Source organism: Heptranchias perlo, chromosome 4 (assembly GCF_035084215.1).
Source record: "Heptranchias perlo isolate sHepPer1 chromosome 4, sHepPer1.hap1, whole genome shotgun sequence".
NCBI lineage: Eukaryota > Metazoa > Chordata > Chondrichthyes > Hexanchiformes > Hexanchidae > Heptranchias > Heptranchias perlo.
In genome coordinates, this window is record NC_090328.1 from 41,978,668 (window position 1) to 42,002,321 (window position 23,654).

Genomic DNA, 23,654 nt, shown 5'->3' on the forward strand with positions numbered 1-23,654 from the left:
GGCAGAGGTGGCATATATTTTTCTCTCTGTAAATTTAAAGAAAAAATATTTTACCAAACTCTCATTGATCCACAATAACACCTTAGTAAAATAATTTCTCTTTAACTTTATACACAGAAGAAAATATACCTTAGTATATCAAACACAAGAAATATAGGACAGATCCATCCTAGATGCTGGTATTCTGGCTATTTTGATCGTGATTCTACAGTAATTATACATATAGGGCTCGATATTAGCAGGGCAGTGGGTTCTCAGCAGGGGGTCGACTGGGCGCGTGGGTAATGCGCCCGGTGAAATCGGGGTGCTCCGCACGCAATTACAGGATAATTGGAGCCACTTACCTGTGCTTCCGGGTTTCCCGCTGGTAAGCCACGCGGCGGGCGAACTGCGCATGCGCAGCAAGGTCTGTCAGCTGGAGGAGCCCTATTTAAAGGGGCAGTCCTCCACTGACTGATGCTGCAGAAAATAGGAAAAATTACAGCATGGAGCAGCCCAGGGGGATGGCTGCTCCCAGGTTTAATGTTGCCTCACTCCAGGTATCATTGGATGAGGTGAGGAGGAGGGGAAGGGCAGGGATCTTCCCCCCGGCGGGCGGGAGGAAGCGGCCTGCCTCTGCCACCAAGAAGGACTGACTCGAGGTGGTAGAGGAGGTCACCAGCACCACCAACATATTGCGCACATGCATACAATGCAGGAGGTGCTTCAATGACCTAAGTAGGTCAGCCGAAATGAGTCCACTTACTCATTCCCCTACACTGCGTCTGCCACATCACTGCCCCCACCCCAAATCTCCTTCTGCACTGCCAACACTACTCTATCACATCACCCTCACACCCAATCAAAGCTCATCCTCATCTTACCTGCACTTACTCACCTCGCCAGTACTCATCCCACCACTACACTCAACCCAATCCTCATACAATCTCATGGCTGTATCTCATACTCACCCTCTGATGCATCTTTTTCATGGTCAGCCTCACTCAACCTGCCATTACCTGTGCTGCAGTCACAGGGCATGCATCACCTATGTGCAGTAGGAGGCGCAAATGTGTCATGAGCATGAAGGGTGTTTGAGGGTTTGTCATGGTGTTTACCTATATTTAATTTCTGATCAACTCACATAACATATTATATTGTCACCACTACTGCCACGTCTTTGCGAATCTTGTCTGGTTTGTGCAATAATGCCCTTTCCTGAGGATCACCCATAACTGATGCCACCCATTGTGTCACTGCAGAGTGGGTGTAGGTGTATTTGCAGGGCTCTTTTGTGCAGACGACTGAGAGACGTCGGCGATGTCCCCGGTGGCACCCTGGAAGGATGCGGAGGAGAAGTTGTTGAGGGCAGTGGTGACTTTGACAGCGACAGGTAAGAAGATAGTGCTCGGGCCAGCCGGGAGTAGCTCGGCATGAAGGAGGCTGTAGTTGTCCGCGGCTACATGTCCACGGAAGCTGAGCCTCAGTCTGTAGACCCTGTGGCGAGGGTAGTGCCCTCTGCGAAGCATCTCTCTCTGTGGTTGCCCTCCCTCCTGCTATGCAGGTGGATGTGTCACAGCACTGTGTTGTGCAGCTCCACGTGTCAGAGGTAGACGGTGTGGCCGGCGAGGCTGGTGATGCTGTTCGCCCTCTGAGGAGGTCATGACTGCAGCTACGGCAGCCCCCATCCGGAAGATGTACATTTGAGGGGGTCCGCAAGGTAGGTAAATGTGTCTGGACACCGGGGTAAGTGTGCAAGTTTATGCATTTGATTGTTAGGAGGAGGGTGGTGGAGGCCAAACTTTGTCCAAAGTGACAGAGTGGCCTCCTGCAATGAGTGAGAGTCTCCCCCCCCACCTGTCAAATGGACCTTTGCAGCTGCCACAGGCTGGTGGCTGCAACATGTCCATTTCAAGTGGGAGCATTTCCCCCAGTACGGGAAACAGTCTCAGTTAATTTCAAAATACGATCCCTCCTAAAATATCAGGTCAATCAGGTCTGTAAACAACCTGAAATACCTGTTCAAGTACTTTAAGTGGCACCCCGCCAGTTTTAATTGCCGGTAGGAGTCCCACATTCGGGGGCAGCGCGCGCATGTAAGCGCGTCACTGGGGAACCCGGAAATGGGGCGGGTTGGAGCCGGGCTCCAGACCCGCCCCGGGAATCCCGGATTTTCGCAGCCCCCCCTGCCACGAACGCACCCGATCATAATAATCACAACAATCTTGTTAGTACAAGTACTGAAGCTTACCTAATATACTGTGGAACCTTCTTACCATCAACAACATCCTTATCTACATGAACACCAATGATATCTGAATTAGGGATCTCATACATAGGTTCTAGCAGCAGTTCTTCCTGAAATAAAACCAGACATCACCATCCTTCAAAGGTGTAACTATTAGCTAGACTTTTATCATTTTTAAAGAGCTTATAGTCAAGTAATTATATTTGCACCTTATAGCACATAGGTATCAGTATGACTGAAATCTGCTAAAACCAAAATTAAAACACAACATATGGTCAGTCCTTCAATGCAGTGGACCATGGAGTCGGACATAGTTTATACACATGTTTTTTCACATAATGAGTTTCCAATCTCACCCATGAAGTTAATGAAGATGGTGAGTGAGGACTTGGTATTTCCCCACAGGGAGGAAAAAAAATCAGGTACAAGGTCCAAGTCTCCTCTCGCACCGGTTCATGATTGATATTTGTAGTGCCCTGGGGGCAGCCTTCCTGCCCTGTCAGCTGGGAATGGTGCAGGGAGACACTTGTTGGAGTGGGAAAAAATAAAACAAGTACAAGGTGGTGGGGGGGCAAATTTAATTAAAAGTGAAGCACTGCGCTGACTTTAATGTGATTACGGTGTATGGAGAGCACTAACATGACAGCAAAATGTGACATCGGGGGCAAAGAACTTGGACTGTTCGCTCATTAAAAGATAACACCGTACGTGCAGTGGTGCCGCATGTTACAGCACCATAGAGTGGCAGGATGATACAGTCCCTTGAGATTTTGAATTCCAGCAGTGTTGATGTTACAAAAGGAGCCCAGTTGTTTCCTCGCAGCAAGAAAAAAAAATCAGAAAACTCATCCCTGGGCCACTCTCTTGTATTTCCCAGCATTTTAGAGCAGCTTTGGTGAAGACCTGGGAGATGACCCATCATCTGCCTGCTTGGCTGCAGCTGGTATGTGGTCAGGGAAGGACAAGGAGCAAAATAGAGGAAGTAGACCATCAAAATGAAAATAATATAAAAGGTGGCATTAGAAAATGGGAGTCTACCAAAATGTTTAATCATACAGCGATCATCATATAAATGGGAATTTCTGGGCTTGCAACTTTAAAATTCTTGACAGTAGTCTCTTTACATTGTTCTGTTCTATCAATTCATAAATTCAAATGTCCATGCAGATATGTTTAATTTACAGCAACGTTATCATTTTGTAGATTATTGAAATAAATATTAAATAACTTCAACACAAAAAGTCATTAAAAAACACAATTTATGAATGAAAGTGGAAAATTATGAATGTTTTTCTCTAATTTTCCCAAATCATCTCGTTCAGTTGCAAAGTAACAGCCATGCAGATCACACATTTCTATATTATTGGTGTTGATTTGCTTAAGTGATCAGCTGATGGAAGGTGTGTTTTAGCTGATCAAGAAACAGATAAAAGTTTTCACCAAACACTCTATTATCATAAGGTGATACCTGGTGCTCTGCCCAAGAACTCAACTTAGCCTACAACACTGCAACTCCATGATAGACAGCAGGAAGGGCAGAACTAGTTCTGTTAGTTCACCTGTCCTCTCTGCTGAGCCTTTGTTACAGCCCAGTGTGCTAATTTACAACAGAACTCAGAAGAAATATTATATTTTGCTTTCTGGCTACCACCCTAGCGATTGGTTTTTGTCCTAAAATATTTTAAAATTTTACTTCCAAAATGCAACTGCAGTCTTTAACAGATGCAAGTAGTTTGGTAAAAGTGAAGTTCCCATAACATACCATGATTGATCTCAGTCCTCTGGCCCCCATCTTCCTTTCAATCGCTTTACATGCAATTGCACGCAGGGCTGCCTCAGTAACAGAGAAATGACACTGAAATGAAAGGTGCAGGAAGACTTCTGAGAAATATTCTGTACCACTGCTGTATTATTATTTAGGTTCAAAAATAAAAACATAGTTTGAATTAAATATATATTTTAAATATCAGTATGCTTAAAGTATTGGCATTTTTTAGTTAACTATATTAATTTTAAATGACAATATTTTACCTCACGCTTTTGGTGAATACTTTTTTAATGGTTTGAATGTACCTCAGAGCAGAAGGATAAAGTCAGTAGCAATGTCAAGAAGCCACACTGAATCTATTAGGTCTGTCACTACCTGCTGCTGGAGAAACAATCACATGGACAGTGGAATATAGCTGCAGTCTGCTTACTCAGCACGTAAGAATGGCAGCCTCGGCAGGATAGCTGACATTTTCTCTTTAAATTATGCATATTGAATTTAAGGATTATTGGTAACAGAATTGCAGTATTTTTAAATTATTGAAATTTAATGACACTACAGCAATTCTACAATCAACAAACTAATTTTAGGAATACCCATTCGTTAAATTTGTTATCAAAGCCTCGTAAAAGAGGTTTTGATAACAAATACTGGTGCTCATAAAGCAAATGCTTGCATCTGACACATATGTCAGAATTTGTGGCTTTGATCAAAGTCTATTATTTGTTTTCTTCCGCCATAAGAAATATAATGCAGCGAATTCAACTCTTGGTGGTGTTAAAAGGCCACCAACTGAGTTAATGACTGCAGGCTGAGTGTACCGAACAGGCTAAGTAACAATACTAAGAAATAATCTGGCCTTTATAGTGCCAGATTTTTAAAAGTTTAATCAGGTTTATTTGTACAGTACTTCTTGTGTCATTAAGCACGACCCCTTCCCTGCCATAGGCATACTTTTCAATGTGTTTGAATATGTATCACATATAATGACAAATATACTCATTTCAGATATTCACTAACTATATAGAAATATATATGCACCCATGTACATCCAGATCTCAGCTGTTCAGAGGAAGGCGGTGAGTGCAGGAAGGGGAATTCAAAGAGACAGTGACTTCAGCTACCTTGTAGTGAAAGAACAAACTTGCATTTATATAGCATTTTTCATTTCCTCAGGTGCTTCACAGCCAATGAAGTACTTTTGGCATTATCACTTGGTAATGTAGGCAAATGTGGCAGCCAATTTGAGCAAGGTCCCACAAACAGCAATGAGAAAACAACCAGATAATCTGCTTTAGTGGTGTTGGTTAGGGGATAAATGTTGGCCAGGTCAGTGGGAGAACTCCCCTGCTCTTTTTTTTTGTGTTGTTTTTCTGTGGGAATGAAATGTCCTGAGCTAGGGCTAAAGGTCTACATCGATAGATACTTGTTCACATCGATAGATACTTCCTACTCTCTAGCAGTTGACAACTTATTTTCTGCTTTTGTTTTCCATTTGCCATTTAACGGAAAAGTAGTTAAACTATTTCAAATGATCACAAGTACTAATCACAACTTGTCTTCCTCTCAACAAACTCCCTCCCAGCTTTTTATTGTATCCAGAATACCACATACCTGATGAATGTAATATATCGTTGTTTTGATTTGTTTAGTACATATTGTTACAAAGTAACTTTTATTGAAACCTCCCTCAAGGAAATGAATGGGACCAATCCTGGCTCATGGGGCCTAATAAAACTGCCTGAGCACCCCACCACTAGCACCACACACTCTCTGCACCAATGCATAATTGGGCTGCCCACGACAGTTAACGGAGATCAGTCAATTTACATAATTTAGTGGCTCTCCACAGCCATTTCTCGATGCGCCAGGAGTACCAGGACTGAATTGTCAGGTTCTGGAAGCCAATGAAGAGCAGTGGGCTACACTTACGCACCAGTTGCTTTAAAGGGTAGGAATGTTGGGCCTAGGGTGAGGGGAGGGACACAGGGAGCATCAATGTCAGAGGGTCAGGGGAGGTAAAAGGCAGAAATGCTCAAATTTCTTTTCAAATTTCAAAGGCCCATTTCAGTGCTTATTCTAAATGGGCTCTGCTTAGACACATCAGCTGCTTTATGTGGTTGCCATGTATTTAATAGGTCCAATGAAGCTAGCGCACAGTTTGTGTGTTGGCTCCCAGATCCCTTTGTGTTCACTGCCCATACTGCAGTGCGTTGGGTGCATTGCAGATATCAGGCCTCCACACTTAATTTTCACAGATTGGGCACTTACCACTGTATTACCCGCCCAGTGGTTTGACCATTGCTTATCTCAAATCCCATAGACCAATCATCTCGCTCAAAATCGACGATCAGAACATTAATTTACTCAATTGTTTTTTAAATAGATGATCAGTGCCTACATATGTACATCATTATGTTACCAGGTTTACACGGTAACATTGAATAATTCATTTGACACAAGACAATGTATCTGATAGCACCCAGTTTAAAAAAAAATTGGCCGCCATTGTGTTCCTTGACCGCCATTATTTTTGTTTTTGCTTGGATGCCGCAGGGAGTTGGAATGTCCTTCCTTATTATGATTTTATTTTAAATATTGAAAAAGGGTGCATTTTCTATTATAAAACACCAGACAGCAGCCTTGATTCCAACCACTGGCTAAAATGATCACCACTTTGTTTTCCAATATCAACAAAAAGAAAAAAAATTACTTTCAGGTCATCAGGAATACCAATCTAGATGTATACCAGAATACTCCTTACTTGATCCCTGGCCAATGCTTCCTCCTGCTGGCAAGGGAAAGGTGGGGTGGTGGGGGGGGGGGATGGGTGGGGGGAAGCAATTAAAGTGCAGTGGCAATACTATTTATTTAAGGATGATTTTTTTCTTCCTCTCTTCTAACCATGCAGAAATTGCAGTTAATAAGGACAGCTACTTATTCCCAACCCTCAGTCAAGGCTGCTCTGAACCAGACATTAGCAGCAGCACAAGAGCACTTGGATAGATGACTCCCTCTGGTTTTATTTCCCTTTCTGTGGGAAAGTGCCTGTCGTCTGTTTTCCCACAGTGATGCAGTGATTGGGAACTCAGCAGTGTAGAAGATTGTGAGCTTGAACCCAAGTCCCATAATTCTGGCAACACATATTGCTGCTTAAAACATTGCCGTGCCCACCTCTTCTTCTGCTACCATCTATACAGATAGAACTAGACCAAATGAATTTTCTACCCTCTATTTCTTACATAATTTCCTACATAATTTAATAGGACAAAGTCAGCATGGCTTTACGAAGGGGAAGTCATGTCTGACAAATTTGCTTGAGTTCTTTGAGGACATAACGTACAGGGTGGATAAAGGGGAACCAGTGGACGTAGTGTATTTAGACTTCCAGAAGGCATTCGACAAGGTACCACATAAAAGATTATTGCTCAAGATAAAGAATCACTGGATTGGGGGTAATATTCTGGCATGGGTGGAGGATTGGTTATCTAACAGGAAGCAGAGAGTTGGGATAAATGGTTCATTCCCGGACTGGCAACCAGTGGCCAGTGGTGTTCCGCAGGGGTCGGTGCTGGGTCCCCAACTCTTTACAATCTATATTAACGATTTGGAGGAGGGGACCGAGTGTAACATATCAAAGTTTGCAGATGATACAAAGATGGGAGGGAAAGTAGAGAGTGAGGAGGACATAAAAAACCTACAAGGGGATATAGACAGGCTGGGTGAGTGGGCGGAGATTTGGCAGATGCAATACAATATTGAAAAATGTGAGGTTATGCACTTTGGCAGGAAAAATCAGAGAGCAAGTTATTATCTTAATGGTGAGAAACTGGAAAGTACTGCAGTACAAAGGGATCTGGGGGTCCTAGTGCAAGAAAATCAAAAAGTTAGTATGCAGGTGCAGCAGGTGATCAAGAAGGCCAACGGAATGTTGGCTTTTATTGCTAGGGGGATAGAATATAAAAACAGGGAGGTATTGCTGCAGTTATATAAGGTATTGGTGAGACCGTACCTGGAATACTGCATACAGTTTTGGTCTCCATACTTAAGAAAAGACATACTTGCTCTCGAGGCAGTACAAAGAAGGTTCACTCGGTTAATCCCGGGGATGAGGGGGTGGACATATGAGTAGATTGGGACTCTACTCATTGGAGTTCAGAAGAATGAGAGGCGATCTTATTGAAACATATAAGATTGTGAAGGGGCTTGATCGGGTGGATGCGGTAAGGATGTTCCCAAGGATGGGTGAAACTAGAACTAGGGAGCATAATCTTAGAATAAGGGGCTGCTCTTTTAAAACTGAGATGAGGAGAAACTTCTTCACTCAGAGGGTAGTAGGTCTGTGGAATTTGCTGCCCCAGGAAGCTGTGCAAGCTACATCATTAAATAAATTTAAAACAGAAATAGACAGTTTCCTAGAAGTAAAGTGAATTAGGGGTTACGGGGAGCGGGCAGGAAATTGGACATGAATTTAAATTTGAGGTTAGGATCAGATCAGCCATGATCTTATTGAATGGCGGAGCAGGCTCGAGGGGCCAATTGGCCTACTCCTGCTCCTATTTCTTATGTTCTTATGTTCTTATGCAGCCATATAGGCTGTTTTCCACACACTTTCTCCATATCAAACAGCTTTCTTCATACCTTATCCATGTCAAACAGCATCTTGTACTGAGTTAATATTGCATTTTGTGGTTCTGTCAAAATACGAACTAACATGTCCTCATTTAAACTGTGCAGTGCGAGAACCACGGGAAATCTTCCTACAAATTCTGGAATCATTCCATATTCTATCAGGTCCCTAGCCTCCACATTACAAAGCAATTTGTCTTTCTGTTGGAACTCTTCATTAGTATTCACTCCAGAAGAATTAGCCAGGCCAGCTGCTGCTACAGCTCGACGGCCTGTGCCCAGGCTGGATGTTGCACCAAATCCTAGGTACTGAGTGAAGAAATATAGATTAGTTTATTTTTCCATTCGATTTTTCAGAGCTTTATTGCATAAATAAAATTTCAATAGTTTGAAGTTTAAATCATGAGTAAAGTATTAACACTAAGTGTGTTCGCTGAATTCGCAATCCGTGTATTGAAGAGAAATTTTTCAAAATGTTATCAACCTCACGGTAAATAGTTGGTAGACAATTAAAGTAGCTTTATTCCTTATTTAAAGTTAGGCTTTTTAAGATTAAAGAAGTATTTGTAACTGTAGTTTCATCCTATTTCCCATTTCCCCATCACCAATTTTCTCCATTTCAGTCCTGTAGGATATAGTTCCATGGACATGTCCCCAGTACCATACACCAGTGATAAATCTTTATGTGTAAGTCTAGACAGTGAGTGAGGGAGCTGTGGAGTATATGCTGGGAGCTCTGGGAATAGTACGAGGGGGGACTCCTAGTGTGGGAGTATTGGGAGTGACATCTTGAGAGGGGGGTCTGTCAGTGGTGGGTTGTTGCAGTATTTGTTGTGAGTACAGTTGTTGACTTTGGGAGCACCAGAAGTGGGTGTCAGTGGTTTGGGAGTAGTGGAATGGGATCCTGGAATGTGGGAGTAGGGAACGAGTTCTGAGGTGCATGAGTACTGTGGAGAGGGGGTGTAGAAGTTTGGGAGGGTTGGAGATAAGGGTATTGAGATCCAAAAAGGTTGGGGCAGTGGGGTGTGGTAATATATGTCAGAGTGTGGCTGTGGTGAAAAGGGGTACTAGGGTGTGGCGGTGCTGGCGTGTGATGTTGGGTTCTGGGAGTAATGGGAGTCAGGAGTCACTGGGTCTGGGAGTACTGAGAAAGAAGTCCTCTGGTGTATACCGGGAGTGGTGTCTTGAGTGTCTAGCAGTGGTGAGAGGCTGCACTAGGGTGGGGGGGACGGGAGGTGGGTTTGGGACTCCGCTGGTATTGTGGGGGGACCAGGGGGCAGGAATAGCATGGGGATGGGGTTCTGGGAGTTTATCGGTTGATTAAAGCACTTAGTGCATTTTTACAACACATTGGTAAATAAAATAAAAACACACTCGCACTTTAATCAACTAAATGACAATTTCCAACTCAGTGCTGTGAAAGCCAACCTTCCCCCACCTTAAGAAAGACTGTAATGCCAAATTCCCAGTTGTAACTCAATAACTGGCTTTAAGTACTTTTAAGTGCTTACTGTGCCTTTATTATCTTTCATGATTCAGGAAATATCAATCAAAGTGCAACAAGTGCTTAAAGGAGCTTAATAGCGATTCCTGTGTCAAAGTCGGGAACTTGCATTACAGTGAGTTTTCAAGTCAGAAGTCGGGAGCAGTGTGTGGCAGGTCAGGTCAGGTCAGGTGACAGAATCAATATACAGCAAAAGTGCAATATGCACTTTAATGAACCAAGAGCCAGTTCCTGACTCAGTGCTGGGAAACCAGCAGGAAGGTAGCAGTGTTTGGGTTGGGTGACAGGCCTGATGTTTAGAAGCCTCGGATGGGTAAGCAGTGGCCTGCAGGAACACGGCGGCATGTCAGATGAGGGAAGGGGCCCAATTCAGAGGCCTTATAGTGCCACCCAGAGCTAGGAGACACAAGTTTGAAGAGTGGAAAACCAGAGGTGGGATGAGTTATGTGGAAGGTAAGTTTAAGAAGTGATGACAAAAGGAGACAAGAGTTCCAGTCTTTGAATACTGGGCTGACATCCAGTGGGTTGCTCGTGTCCGATGGGGGCAAAGTGGTGATTCTCAATGGCATCTAGCCAGCCTTCCATGATCAGGCTAACAACCTGGCCGCATAAAACAAAAGGGAGATCTTTATTATGGAAACAATCCTGAGTATCATCTGCTGAATGTAAAGGCAATTGAAGAAATAGGTTACCTCGTGTGCCACATGGAAGAGAAGAAAAACAAGATGTTGAAGAAACTTTGTATGAGAGAAAAATGTACCTGGACCCCTGATGATTAAGATTTTTTTTCCATAATAATTTGAAGGCATTCTCACCAGATGTACCTGCTGGATCTGAAAGAAGACTCAGGGTAAGAGAACTCCAACGTATGGAGTCCCCACCCCTTTACATAGAAGTAAGTGCTAAGATCCACCCACCCCTTGGACACAAATCAGGGACCCTGCATGGTTTCCAGCCAATCCAGTAAATTCCCCCTGAAATTACTGGAGAATCCACCAGAATGGCTGTGGATTTTGGGGACCTAGGTTTTTCAACATCATTTTGATATGAGAAAAAGACAAATTTTGTTCAAAATTGTTGAATCATTGAAAATTCCACTATAGACCTTAAACCTGCGAAACATTCCCATCTCAGACATCATAAAGGCTACGAGAATACACCAGCAGAACCACCATTGAGAGAACAGTCTGTTAAATTACCGTGAATGTTGGAAAGAACATTTAGTATTTACAGAGTTAAGAACTGACTTTTTCATTTTTCCTTCTGCTGATTACTCTGTCCAGTCCATTAAAAGCTCCTGAAGCTACAAAGAGAATGTTGGTGGTGTCCACCTGAATGCTATCCATACGATACCTCCTCGAGCTGCGTTCTGGGACATTTACTATTGTTCCCTCCATGAGTTTCAACAAACCCTGAAAAATAAAATAAGTACCATTATCATGTTCCCCCCATTTGTATCTTAAAATTGCATCGGGGGTCCTATGTATGTAATAGGACCCCGATATGCTTATCACAAGTGATATCACAGCCTTAAACTTAAACTGCAATGCTGATAAGATGCCTTTAAGACCAGATGATAAAATAAAATAAAAGGCAGTCCTTACCTTGGCAACCATCCTGAGACCAGAAAATTTCTTCCTCATCTGTTCCCAGCTTTGGTGCACAGGTGAGGCAGCATTGACTCTGCTACTTCTGTGCATAGTTCCAGTCTCCATATTACAAAAAGGATATAGAGGCACTGGAGAAGGTGCAAAAAAGATTTACAAGAACGATACCAGAACTGAGAGGCTATAACTATCAGGAAAGAATGAACAGGCTGGAGCTCTTTTCTCTAGAGAAGGCTGAGGGTTGACTTAATAGACGTCTTTAGATAATGAAGGTGTTTGATAGGGTAGATGTAGAGAGGATGTTCCCACTTGTGGGGGAGTCCAAAATTAGTGGCCATAAATATAAGATAGTCACCACTAACTCCAATAGGGAATTCAGGGGAAACTTCTTTACCCAGAGAGTAGTTAGAATGTGGATCTTGCTACCACATGGAGCAGTTGAGGCGAATAGCATAGATGCATTCAAGGGGAAGCTACATAAGTACATGAGGGAGAAAGGAATAGAAGGATATGTTGATAAGGTTAGATGATGTAGGGTGGGAGGAGGCTCATATGGAGCATAAACACCGGCATAGACCAGTTGGGCCGAAAGGCCTATTTCTGTGCTGTAAATTCTATGTAATCGATGTAACTTCTATCCAGACTGCTCTGGTGCTGCCCCTCACTGGACGGTGGGCTTCTACTCCAAAGGACCATGCTCTTTTCCAGGACCTTTTCTAGCAGCACATCCGAGTTGTCTGATTGAATGGAGCCATTCTAGTCTGTGCGTTTGCTGCAGCCATTTATTCCCCCTCTTCAGGAGCAGGACAGCTTTAATGGTGACCAGAAGCCCTTTAAGAGCTGCTGGTGTCAGATAACCTGTCCCATTACCTGAGGGCACTTCATGCTCTCTGGACTGGAAGTGGTGACAATTTATTTAAATGAGCTACTGTGTACGACTGCACCGGGTCAGTTCACTGCACCACAGACATGTGCAGCATCCAAGGAGCAGTGGTCCCAGTGCCTCTGCACCAGGACTGCATTATCAATCACCGTGCGTAAACAAGCAGGCTTTGTTACCCAAGCCTTTTAGTAACCACATTAACCACCAACTAGTGCACAAACAGACATTTCTAGATTACATTCTACTTGGTTTTCAAAGAGATATTACCTGAGTTAAACAGCCCTTCTAGCAAATCAAAGACTCAAATACTTTCATCACTTAATGGAGAAGATCTTCCTAGGTCTGTGCCCAGGAGTACTTGACCACCTGGAATATCAGAAAATCAAGCAGGTTGGAGTGCACACCAGTAATGGAACCTGCCAGCTTTCCCTCTATTTAAATGAATGGAGTGAAATCAGGTGGGTTCTTTTACAAGTGTGTGCTTCGGCCCACCCGGTTTTCTGGTATTTGCTGCACCAAGGTGATCCAGTGCAACTGGACAGCAAACCCAGGAAAATCTCCCCTAAAATTTGCAAGCAACAAAAATTGTACAATTTAGGCTATACACATTATGTAAACATGATTAGCATAAAAACTATTGTTTTTTATTTAAATGCCATCTAAAACTTCTAGTTGTGGTTACATCTACTGCCCTACCACATAAGAAAGTATTTGGACAAATATTGTTGAAAAAATATTTCTCAAAAGTTGTTATTTTTTAATTGTTCTTAACTAGCCATTACCACTTCTATGATCTGAACTTTATTTCTACAGTAGGTTCACACCATCAATTAAATATTGCTCCTCTGCTGTCTCATTGAATATTATCACTCACTTGCTGCACACCTTCTCCCCCTACGTCACGAAGCTGGTGTATTCCTGGAACTGATCCAATCTTATCCACTTCATCAAGAAACACAATTCCTTTTGGATTAAAAAAAGAAATGGATTAAAAATGAATATTCAAAACCAGTACTGTCTCACTATGACACACTGACATATACTCGTATCACAGCACAGAACACAACATTCACTCTTTACGGTTACTCCATTGATAGAGGAAGACGTATCCTTGGGGGCTGATGATGGTGGTCCCATACCCCAGGCAGCCATTCCAAAGCAAGACTGAATTTTCCAAGTTTGCACCGCAGTGAGGACCCAGCCCATTAGCAGAGCTCATCGGAAAATTGCGGAGTACACTGCCCACAATTAGCAGAGCTCATCGGAAAATTGCGGAGGACACTGCCCACAACTTTTCATTCATTTAAATTAATATGCGGAAGATTTTCTGATATTTGCTGGCACTAGGCGAGGTTCCACACTTCTGGTAAGCACATGAGAAAGATTATCTCTGGAATGTTAATACTGTATAGCAGTTGAAAGACAAGAGTTCTAGTTTCCAGTCATGATCAGATGTGAAGATCGGTTGGTGGGGAGGCAAAATTATGGGCTTTGAAGTCAGTAATACCTTATCTCCTAAGGTGTAAAGACTATTGACATCTCTGTTTATTTGTTTACTTCAAATAGAATGATTGTAACATGAAAAATCCCATTTTATGTAGGCAAGGTGCACACTGTGGGCAGACCCTCACCTGAAGATGTGAGCATTGGCATGACACCTAATTTTAATAATTATCGTATTTGAGGCTCAGGTATGCTTGTAGTGCTGTCCCACTTTGTGCCCCGAAGTTGCGCATTGCAAACTGAAGTGCACAATAAATCAGGTGCACAAAGTCATCTATCTGACCTTAAGCCTGGTGCCTACTTAAGAAATACACACTTAAAGGGGTATTTTAACTTGAACCTATTTTTATTGTTTTTAAGTACTGCACTCTCAGTATCTTGTTGTTACTTACTGCTTCTATGTATTATTCAATCTCTAAATAGATCCATTCGCTTTCCCCTGTACAGCATGATATTTTCAACCTTTTGAAGGAGTCAGGAGAATGTGATGCGGATCTGACATGATTTCCAATATTGAATACTGCAGCTATTGAGGAATTGTTAATCTTGGGAACACTATCCCAGACATGGCACGTTAAAAAGCCAGAGGTTTTAGTTAAGGCTTTTCACCATGAACAAAAGAAAATGCAACCATGTCACGTCTGATCATACAAATATTATTAACTGTACTGACAGTGAATGGCTTGATCTGGGGATGTAAAAGCAATGCTTGGCTTACTAGTAGTAAAGTCAATGGATGTTCGGTTCAAATATATATGTAGAAAGCAATACACCTGGAAGTTTAATTGAATAGAAGGGAAAGGGTGCAAGAGCATAATTTAGAAACTAAAGGAGCTCACATTCTGTCAAGTGTAACTGATTTTGATTCCTTTGACCTATTTTGATAGAGACTAACACGGGACGCAACCAACAGAGTACCCTTTGTCGTCCAGTACTTCCCCGGAGCGGAGAAACTACGCCATGTTCTCCGCAGCCTTCAACATGTCATCAATGAGGACAAACACCTCGCTATGGCCATCCCCACACCTCCACTACTCGCCTTTAAACAGCCACCCAACCTCAAACAGACCATCGTTCGCAGCAAACTACCCAGCTTTCAAGAGAACAGCGTCCACGACGCCACACAACCCTGCCACGGTAACCTCTGCAAGACATGCCAGATCATCGACACAGATACCACCATCACACGAGATGACACCACCCACCAGGTGCATGGTTCATACTCCTGTGACTCGGCCAACGTTGTCTACCTCATACGTTGCAGGAAAGGATGCCCCAGAGCATGGTACATTGGCGAGACCATGCAGACGCTGCGACAACGGATGAACGGACACCGCGCAACAATCGCCAAACAGGAGGGTTCCCTCCCAGTCGGGGAACACTTCAGCAGTCATGGACATTCATCCACCGACCTTCGGGTAAGCGTACTCCAAGGCGGCCTTCGAGACACACGACAACGCAAAATCGTCGAACAGAAATTGATAGCCAAGTTCCGCACCCATGAGGACGGCCTCAACCGGGATCTAGGGTTCATGTCACGCTACACGTTACCCCACCAGCGAACAAATGTTATCTGTTTTTAATATAATGGGTCATTTGCTGGCTCTCTCTGCCTTCCGGATGTTTCTGCCTCTCTCTGTGTTTTTTTTTCTCTGTTTTTTTTCCCTGTTTGTTTTTTTGTTGAATGTGTATTCGGGGGTTCTGCAGATGACACCTCTCTGTCTGAACACGGTGATTGCCTTGGCAACGGGCAGTTGCAGGGGCAGTCTGTAAACACCATGTATTATTCAATATGTATAAATGCGTAGGCTTCAAGGAGATCTTGAAACATTTACCTGAGGAAGGAGAAAATCTCCGAAAGCTTGTGAATTTAAAATAAAATTGCTGGACTATAACTTGGTGTTGTAAAATTGTTTACAATTTTGATAAATGTCACTCTTCAAAAGTAAAACAGCTCCAGTTAAATGGATTTGTAAATAATGTCACTCTTGCTAATCACTAATGCCACTACGAAGATTCTATAACATTGACAGCTCCTCAGCAATACAAGTACAGGACTTCTGTGGCAGAGAATGAAGCTTCATACTGCTTTTAACTCCCACCAAGCCATCTTTCTTTGTATTTCATTTTTGAAAATAAATATTCAAGTAACTTCTAATAATGCAATAAATTTAACATGACCAGTTATTTATCTTGAGCAAAATTTAAAAAACACAAACCAAGCACTGGGGTTCATTTCTAGAAAGATAGAATTGAAAAGCATAGAAGTTATGTTAAACTTGAACAGAAGCTTGGTTAGACCACACTTGGAATACTGTGAACAGTTCTGGTCTCCATGTTATAAAAAGGATATGGAGGCACTGGAGAAGGTGCAAAAAAGATTTACTAGGATGATACCAGAATTGAGAGGTTATACATATCAGGAAAGATTGAACAGGCTGGGGTTCTTTTCTCTTGAAAAGAGAAGACGGGGTCAAGAACAAGAGGATATAGATTTAAGGTGATTGGCAAAAGAATCAAAGGCGACATGAGCAAAAACTTTTTTACACAGTGAATGGTCGTGATCTGGAATGCACTGCCTAAGGGGGTGGTGGAGGCAGATTCAATCGTGGCTTTCAAAAGGGAATTGGATAAATATCTGAAGGGAAAAAATTTACAGGGTTACGGGGATAGGGTGGTGGAGTGGGACCAGCTGGATTGCTCTTGCATAGAGCTGGCACGGTCTCAATGGGTCGAATCGCCTCCTTCCGTGCTGTAACCATTCTATGATTCTATTCTATGATTCTATAAGAGTGTAAAGAATCTTACAACACCAAGTTATAGTCCAACAATTTTATTTGAAAATCACAAGCTTTCGGAGGCTTTCTCCTTCGTCAGGTGAATGTGGGAATCCTTGAACGTTTCGCATTTATAAGAGTGAGGGGTGACCTGATAGAGGTCTTTAAGATTATGAAAGGGTCCGATAGGGTAGACGTAGAGAAGATGTTTTCACTTGCAGGGGAGATCAGAACTAGGGGCCATAAATATAAGGTGGTCAGTAATAAATCCAATAGGGTATTCAGGAGAAATTTCCAGAGAGTGGTTAGAATATGGAACTCGCTACCACAAGGAGTAGTTGAGGCGACTAGCACAGATGCATTTAAGGGGAAGCTAGATAAATACATGAGGGAGAAAGGAATTGGAGAATATGCTAATAGGGTTAGATGAAGTAGGGAGGGAGGAGGCTCGTGTGGAGCATAACACCAGCATGGACCTGTTAGGCCGAATAGCCTGTTACTCTGCTGTACATTCTGTGTAATTCTATGTATATAATTACCATCGATTTTGTTGGGACAATTGCAATTTTTACCATTTTCACTTTCTTTGGGATACGTCTTTGCTCATTTCTTTGTTTGAAATGACAACAATAAACTCAACCTGCTCCCAACTGTTGATCATTATAAAGTAATGGAAGCCCCTCAAGAAATGAACTCCAGGCTATCCAATGGTCAGTGCTTATATTGCATAATAATTTGTGACAGGGTATACGTCTCCTGTTGTTATAAAACACCATATCCTTGAAGTCACCATGAGCAAAACCACAAGAGATTTACTTGCATTCTCAAAAGAATGGATGCATTTGAACAAATCTGATCACGATAAGAAAAAAACAAATACTAATATTCAATGATCCTTCTCATTCGATTCTAATTTTTTTTGCCAAAAATAAAAATGACTATACCTTGCTGAGCTCTTGCAACATTGAAGTTCGCATCCTGCAGTAGCTTAGCAATAACCGATTCAATGTCCTCACCAACATATCCTGCTTGCGTTAGACAGGTACAGTCACAGATAGCAAATGGCACATCCAAACACTTGGCCAGTGTCTGGGCCAACAATGTTTTCCCTATAAAATGCAAATTGAACATTTGAATTTGAAAGAAAAAAGTGACAAAAATGAAGAACTTCTTATCATTAGAAAATATCACTGCAAATCAACTTAATTCTTAAGAGATATAAAATTAAGGCAACTTTAAAGGAGATTTATGAGTCATTTTGACATTGCTCGTGGCACAATCATTGAAGTTGTTTTATTAGCAATGACCATTTTAAATATTCATATGAAATTCCTCTCTCCGCCATCCTAACAAAGGTATTAACCCACTTATTGTAACTAGGTATATGCCTTTGTTAAAATAGAGTTCAATGGAATTTCATAGGAGCATGTTAGCACATTCGTTATTACTAATGCACAACACAATTTTAATCTAAGGTAGTTCTACCAAAAAAAAAGTATGTAAGAGGATTTCATTTCAATCCTGGTATGAAACTGGAAATGGCATTTTGGCATGGAGTACAGTTTCAATTGATACTAACGTTCTCTTCTGAATCAAAAGGTTGTGGGTTCAAGCCCCACTTATGCTTTGACCACATACATAACCTAGGCTGATACTTCAGGGAGTGCTGCATTGTTGGAGGTACCATGCTTCAGATGAAATATTAAATGGAGGTCCTGTCTGCCTATTCCAATGATTCAGGTGGACATGCAAAAATCCCATGGCACTATTCAAAGAAGGGGGAGTTCTTCCATTGTCCTGGCCAACATTCCTCCTGCAACTAATACCACCAAAAGCAGATTAATTGATCATCTCATTGCTGTTTTGGGATGTTGCAGTGTGCAAAATGGCTGATGTGTTTGCACTTCAAAAGTAATTAATTGAATGTGAACCGCTTCGGGTAGCTCCGAGAGACATGGGGCATAATTTTAACATGGCGGCAGGAACTCAGTGGGGGGTGAACAGTCGTGTGGAAAACCCAGGACAATTTTCCATGCATTGGTTCGAGTGATCACAACTAGATTGAAGGCCCTTAATGTAACTTCTGGGTTTCACGTCTCCAAGCTGCGCAGTGGGTGTACTGCGCACCCAAATGACGTGCTGGGAACTGGAGTACTTAAAGGGCCATTGCAACCATGGATTTTGAGGGAGAAAGGAGAAATGTGCAGAGATACAGCAACAAAGGAGTAAGACAGCACTCCGCTTTAACAACTCTTCTCTTGAGTTGCTACTGGCTAGTGTGAAGAGAAGGGTGCTACAGTACCCCGCTGATCGGAGGAAGCACCCTGCCTCTGCCATCAAGAAGGCCTGGCTGGAGGTGGCAGAGGAGCTGAGTAGCAGAAGCACTGTGGCAAGGTCGTGGGTACAATGCAGGAAGCACGTTAATGACCTAACCAGGTCAGGAAAAGTGAATGCAGTTACTGAGTCACCTACATTTTGTGGTGTACATTACCCCCCCCCCCTCACTCTGTCTTGCCAAGCGTACTCCATCACATCACTTCTCACACCCTCTTAAGTCTCATCATCAACTTACCTTCACTTTCTCTGCACTTCCTCACCTCCCCATTTGTGAACCCACCACTCCCACTCACCCCAATCCTGATGCAATGTGATGAATCTGTCTGATACTCACCCTCTGATGCATCTGTTTCATTGGCAGCCTCACCTAAAGCTACGCATCCATTGGTGAACAGGTCATCTTCACTCACTCACACGTCTCTTCTTTCTCCCCTTTTAGGAGAAGAGAACACAAAATGCACGGGAGAGGAGTAGGTATGGAGGGGGATCACCACAAATAGAGGCAGAGGAGGAGGCCTTGGAGCTCAGCCGCACGGTTGAATGCCTGGCCATCGGAGATGGCAAGACTGGCAACCCACAAACGGCTGGTGACAGAACTTTTAACATCCTTCACAAACATCATGAATTGATGTTATCAATGATTGACCTGTTGCACACCTCAGTATGCTCATTGCAAATTAACTTCTGTGATGATTGTTAATATTGCTTTATGTTCCCTTCCAGGGCCTTCAAGAATTGATGAGGAGGCACACAACATGGAAGAGGGTAATTCCTCAGAGGAGCTCCATTCCACTGAGGGCGCACCGTCACATCATATCCAGCCACGCACCAGCGCAGATGCTCGCACTTCAGTGGATCCTGTTAGGCAGATAGTTGGGTTGTCACCTGGTCACCACTCACAAGTGTGCATGAGCAGACAGTGGTGGCAGGGGCAGCTGTGGAGAGTCTGCTTTGGGGGGGCGCACTCCTCTCCAAGCTCTGCTCAGCTGGACACAGATGCTGAACCCCGGGGACAATCGTTGAGAAGGAGAATGATTGAGGTGCAGCTGCACCTTTGCGAGGTGCACATTTACTGGAAGACGTGCCACGTACACTCTCCACAACAGCAGAGAGGATGGAGGAGTCCACCTCCAGCATTAGTGTAAAGGTGGCAGAGGTAAGTGTGGGAATGTCTGCGATGGAGAGAATGGGAACCTCCATTAAGCTTCAAGCACGGCTTTAAATGAGTCCATTCAGGCCATGACAACGGCTGTGCGGACTCTGGATATCTGCCGCCTTAAACAGGTGGACAGATAGTTTAGTCGTGGCCTTCGAATGCATCACAGATCTGCTCCAAGTTGTTGTCCACCAGAGTGGTAGGAGTGATGTGGCTGTGGCCCAGGAGAAGGATGATGACAAAAGGGGACATGGAAGTGGGGACTCCACTCAAAGCGCTCCCACGTCTCACCCATTGCCCCCCCTCAACCAGTACCCGCAATGCTGCCATCTCTCCCAATGACCGAGTCTGCCCCTGCACAGGTGCAAATGGAGCAGTCTTTGGCGGGTCCTCACGGGCTCCAAAACCTAGAGGTCATAAGCCGAGAGCATCTCAGCATTCAGGGCGGGGATCTGAGCAACCTGCCACTACCTCCGGTGAAGCCATAGGGGATGCACCACGTAGATGCGCTAGGAAAAGGAAGGCTAAGGTTTTCCAATCACCAAGGGGATGCACATGGGTGTCTGAAGGAATGTCATGTTTTTCATTTATATTTGTTTTTCTTACATGCACATTAAATGTTATAATTGTCACCACCACTGCCACGACTTGTCCATTCTTGAGTCCCTTTTGTGAAAGCGCTCTTTCGTGTGCTTCAACATTAACGCCAAGATTTGATGCCATTGGGTGAATTTACAATGGATGTATGCGTAGTTGAAGAAATGTTTTGTACAAGTGGAGCGGGGCGGGATGGCTGGTGTTGGTGGCAGTGGTGGTTGTTCCAGACGGTCGGAGTAGTTCAGTAACTTCAGTTTGCAGATCTCATTATGAGAACCTGTTAAATATGAGTGACTTTCTGGCATCACGAACAGCCACATATGCCGCTGCTCTGGCGATGAGTTCCCATCTTCGTCCTCCTTCTCCTCCTCTTTCTCATCGTCTTCTTCAATGTTGCTGGTAAATGAGGATGCTTCGTGAGCGCATTCGAGCTCCTCCACCTGTAACCCTCCCTGCTGAGCAATGTTGTGCAGGACGCAACACACGACTATTATTCTGCACACACTCGCTGGTGAGTACTGAAGGGATCCTCAGATCAATCCAGGCACCTGAAGCACATCGTCAGCATTCCTGTGGCTTGTTCAATGACAGACATGGTGGTGATGTGACTGTCATGGTAGCACTGCTGTGTCTCATTGGTGGAGTTTCTCACAGGTATCATGAGTCACATCGGCAGGGGGTATCCCTTGTCTCCAAGAAGCCAGCTCTTAAGTCTGTCTTGTACGTGGAAGAGGTCCAGGATGTTGGACTCGCACAAATTTGGCACACACCTGCAGAAGTCTCTTCCGGTCATCGCAAACTAGCTGTGCACTGATAGAGTGATATCCCTTTTGGTTGATGAACAGTCCTGGCTCATGTGCAGGTCCTCGGATTGCTATGTGTGTACATTCAATTGCGCCCTGCACCTGTTGGAAGCCAGCGAGAGAGTTGAAACCCACTGCCCTCTCAGTCTGGCTGACATCGTCACAGTGGAAGTCGACGTAGTCGGATGTCCTGGCAAATAAGCCATCCGTGACCTGTCATGTACATTTATTTGCAGACTGAGAAACCCTGGAGATGACACAGGTGGCGCCCTGGAAGGACCCAGAGGCGAAGAAATTGAGGGCAGTGGTTACTTTGAGTGCGACGAGCAATACGTGGCCACCAGGCTCAGCCGGGAGCAGCTCTGCATGAAGGAGCGTGCAGATGTCTGCGACCACCTGGCGACTCAATCTGTGCCTGCGTGGGCGCTGGTCCTCAGAGAGATCCAGAAAGCTCAGCCTCTGCCTGTAGACTCTCTCATGTGCGTAGTACCTCCTGCGATGTCGTACCCTCCATTGGTCCCCTCTCTGCTCTTCGGCAGGTCTTTGTGGTGCATCTCCGTCTTGTGGAGCTGCAACACCCAGAACTCCACGCCATGCATGCCGAGGATGGTGATGTGCCTCCTCCTCAGATGTACTGTTGAATAAATCCATTGCGTCCCCCATCCTGATGTTGTCAGTTTGGGGGGGGTCCAAAATGTAGGTAAATATATCTGAACACAAGAATTCTGAGTGTGAGCAAAGAAATCTCAGTCTAAACACAAAGGACTCCCAGCCAAGGGTTTGTCTGAGAGAACTGATTGCCCTGCTGCAAAAACTCACCTTTTATTCACGTGTCAATTACTGGTTTAAAGGTCCAAATAAGGGCCGGCTGCAACTCGCCTCCGTTTTCATGGCGTGTTTCAGAGGCCATGGGAGACACGTTCAGGACAAGTTAAAATGGTTTGTGTAACTCAATAAACAAAAAATTAATCGCATCACCTGGTTTACATGCCTAAATTGGCCCTTTAAATATCAGCCCGACGGCTTTAAGTGCCGATGGGACTTCAGGGTGTCAGAAGCACGCACGCATGCTAACGCGTCTAGGTCAAACCCGGAGGTGGGCGTTTTGGAGCTGGGAAGCGGTCCCACTCCTAAAACGGTGGATTTTCACTGCCCACCCGCCCCCAACCCACCCGTTCTTGGGGGTTAAAATTTACTCCATGGCTCCATATAAATGCAAATACTTTCAATGTACATATTAGATTCATTCTTAAACAAACTAGACATGAACCTACTTTAACTTCACTGGTAAATTTCTTTGCACTGTACCGGGCCGCTGAAACAAAAAGATAACACCAAAATGATACAATAGTTACATTTGTATTTCTGATCCTACTGAGCTCCATTATACCTGAGCCTGTTGGTCCAAGCAGAATGATATTACTTTTGTCTAGATGAACCATATCACTGTCAGAGTCAAAAGTCTTTCGGAAACTTCTCTGTGACAATGGCTGTTGTGATAAATAAGGTGAAGGCGGAATCAATCCTGTCAGTTGCAACAGTTCTGGAGGACAAAAAATAGATGAACACTTTATTAAACATTATTTTGTAGCCATGCTTTTCATGTTTTTTTGATATTCTTACAAAAGTTCAATCTAACAATGAAACTTCAAACAGGAGTAATCCTCACTTACTCTAGCCTCTGTTTTAAAAAAAATTACCGTCAAAGCACATTTCTTTAGCTTTTCTGCTAAATAATAGCATACAAGCTACACGCAACATTCCCTCCTCCTTCTCCCTCCCTCCCACAGTGAAGGCATAAGGCTTTTTAGATGGACTATTAGGAATAGTGAGGATTTTGTTTTTAGCGGCCACTCCAGTCAG

The 23,654-nt window shown here is 43.7% G+C and overlaps 1 protein-coding gene across 1 annotated transcript in view; it reads right to left on the reverse strand.

Annotated features, from left to right (window-relative positions):
- LOC137320626 (ATP-dependent Clp protease ATP-binding subunit clpX-like, mitochondrial) overlaps positions 1 to 23,654 on the reverse strand; it is a 43,633-nt gene that overhangs the window by 305 nt on the left and 19,674 nt on the right. The window contains exons 6-12 of the mRNA XM_067982309.1: positions 23,182 to 23,334; positions 17,843 to 18,007; positions 13,493 to 13,581; positions 11,376 to 11,540; positions 8,637 to 8,933; positions 3,990 to 4,082; positions 2,231 to 2,337 (exon numbers count right to left, since the gene is read on the reverse strand). Of these exons, the coding sequence (XP_067838410.1) occupies positions 2,231 to 2,337; positions 3,990 to 4,082; positions 8,637 to 8,933; positions 11,376 to 11,540; positions 13,493 to 13,581; positions 17,843 to 18,007; positions 23,182 to 23,334 (1,069 nt within the window). The remainder of the gene's footprint in view (positions 1 to 2,230; positions 2,338 to 3,989; positions 4,083 to 8,636; positions 8,934 to 11,375; positions 11,541 to 13,492; positions 13,582 to 17,842; positions 18,008 to 23,181; positions 23,335 to 23,654) is intronic.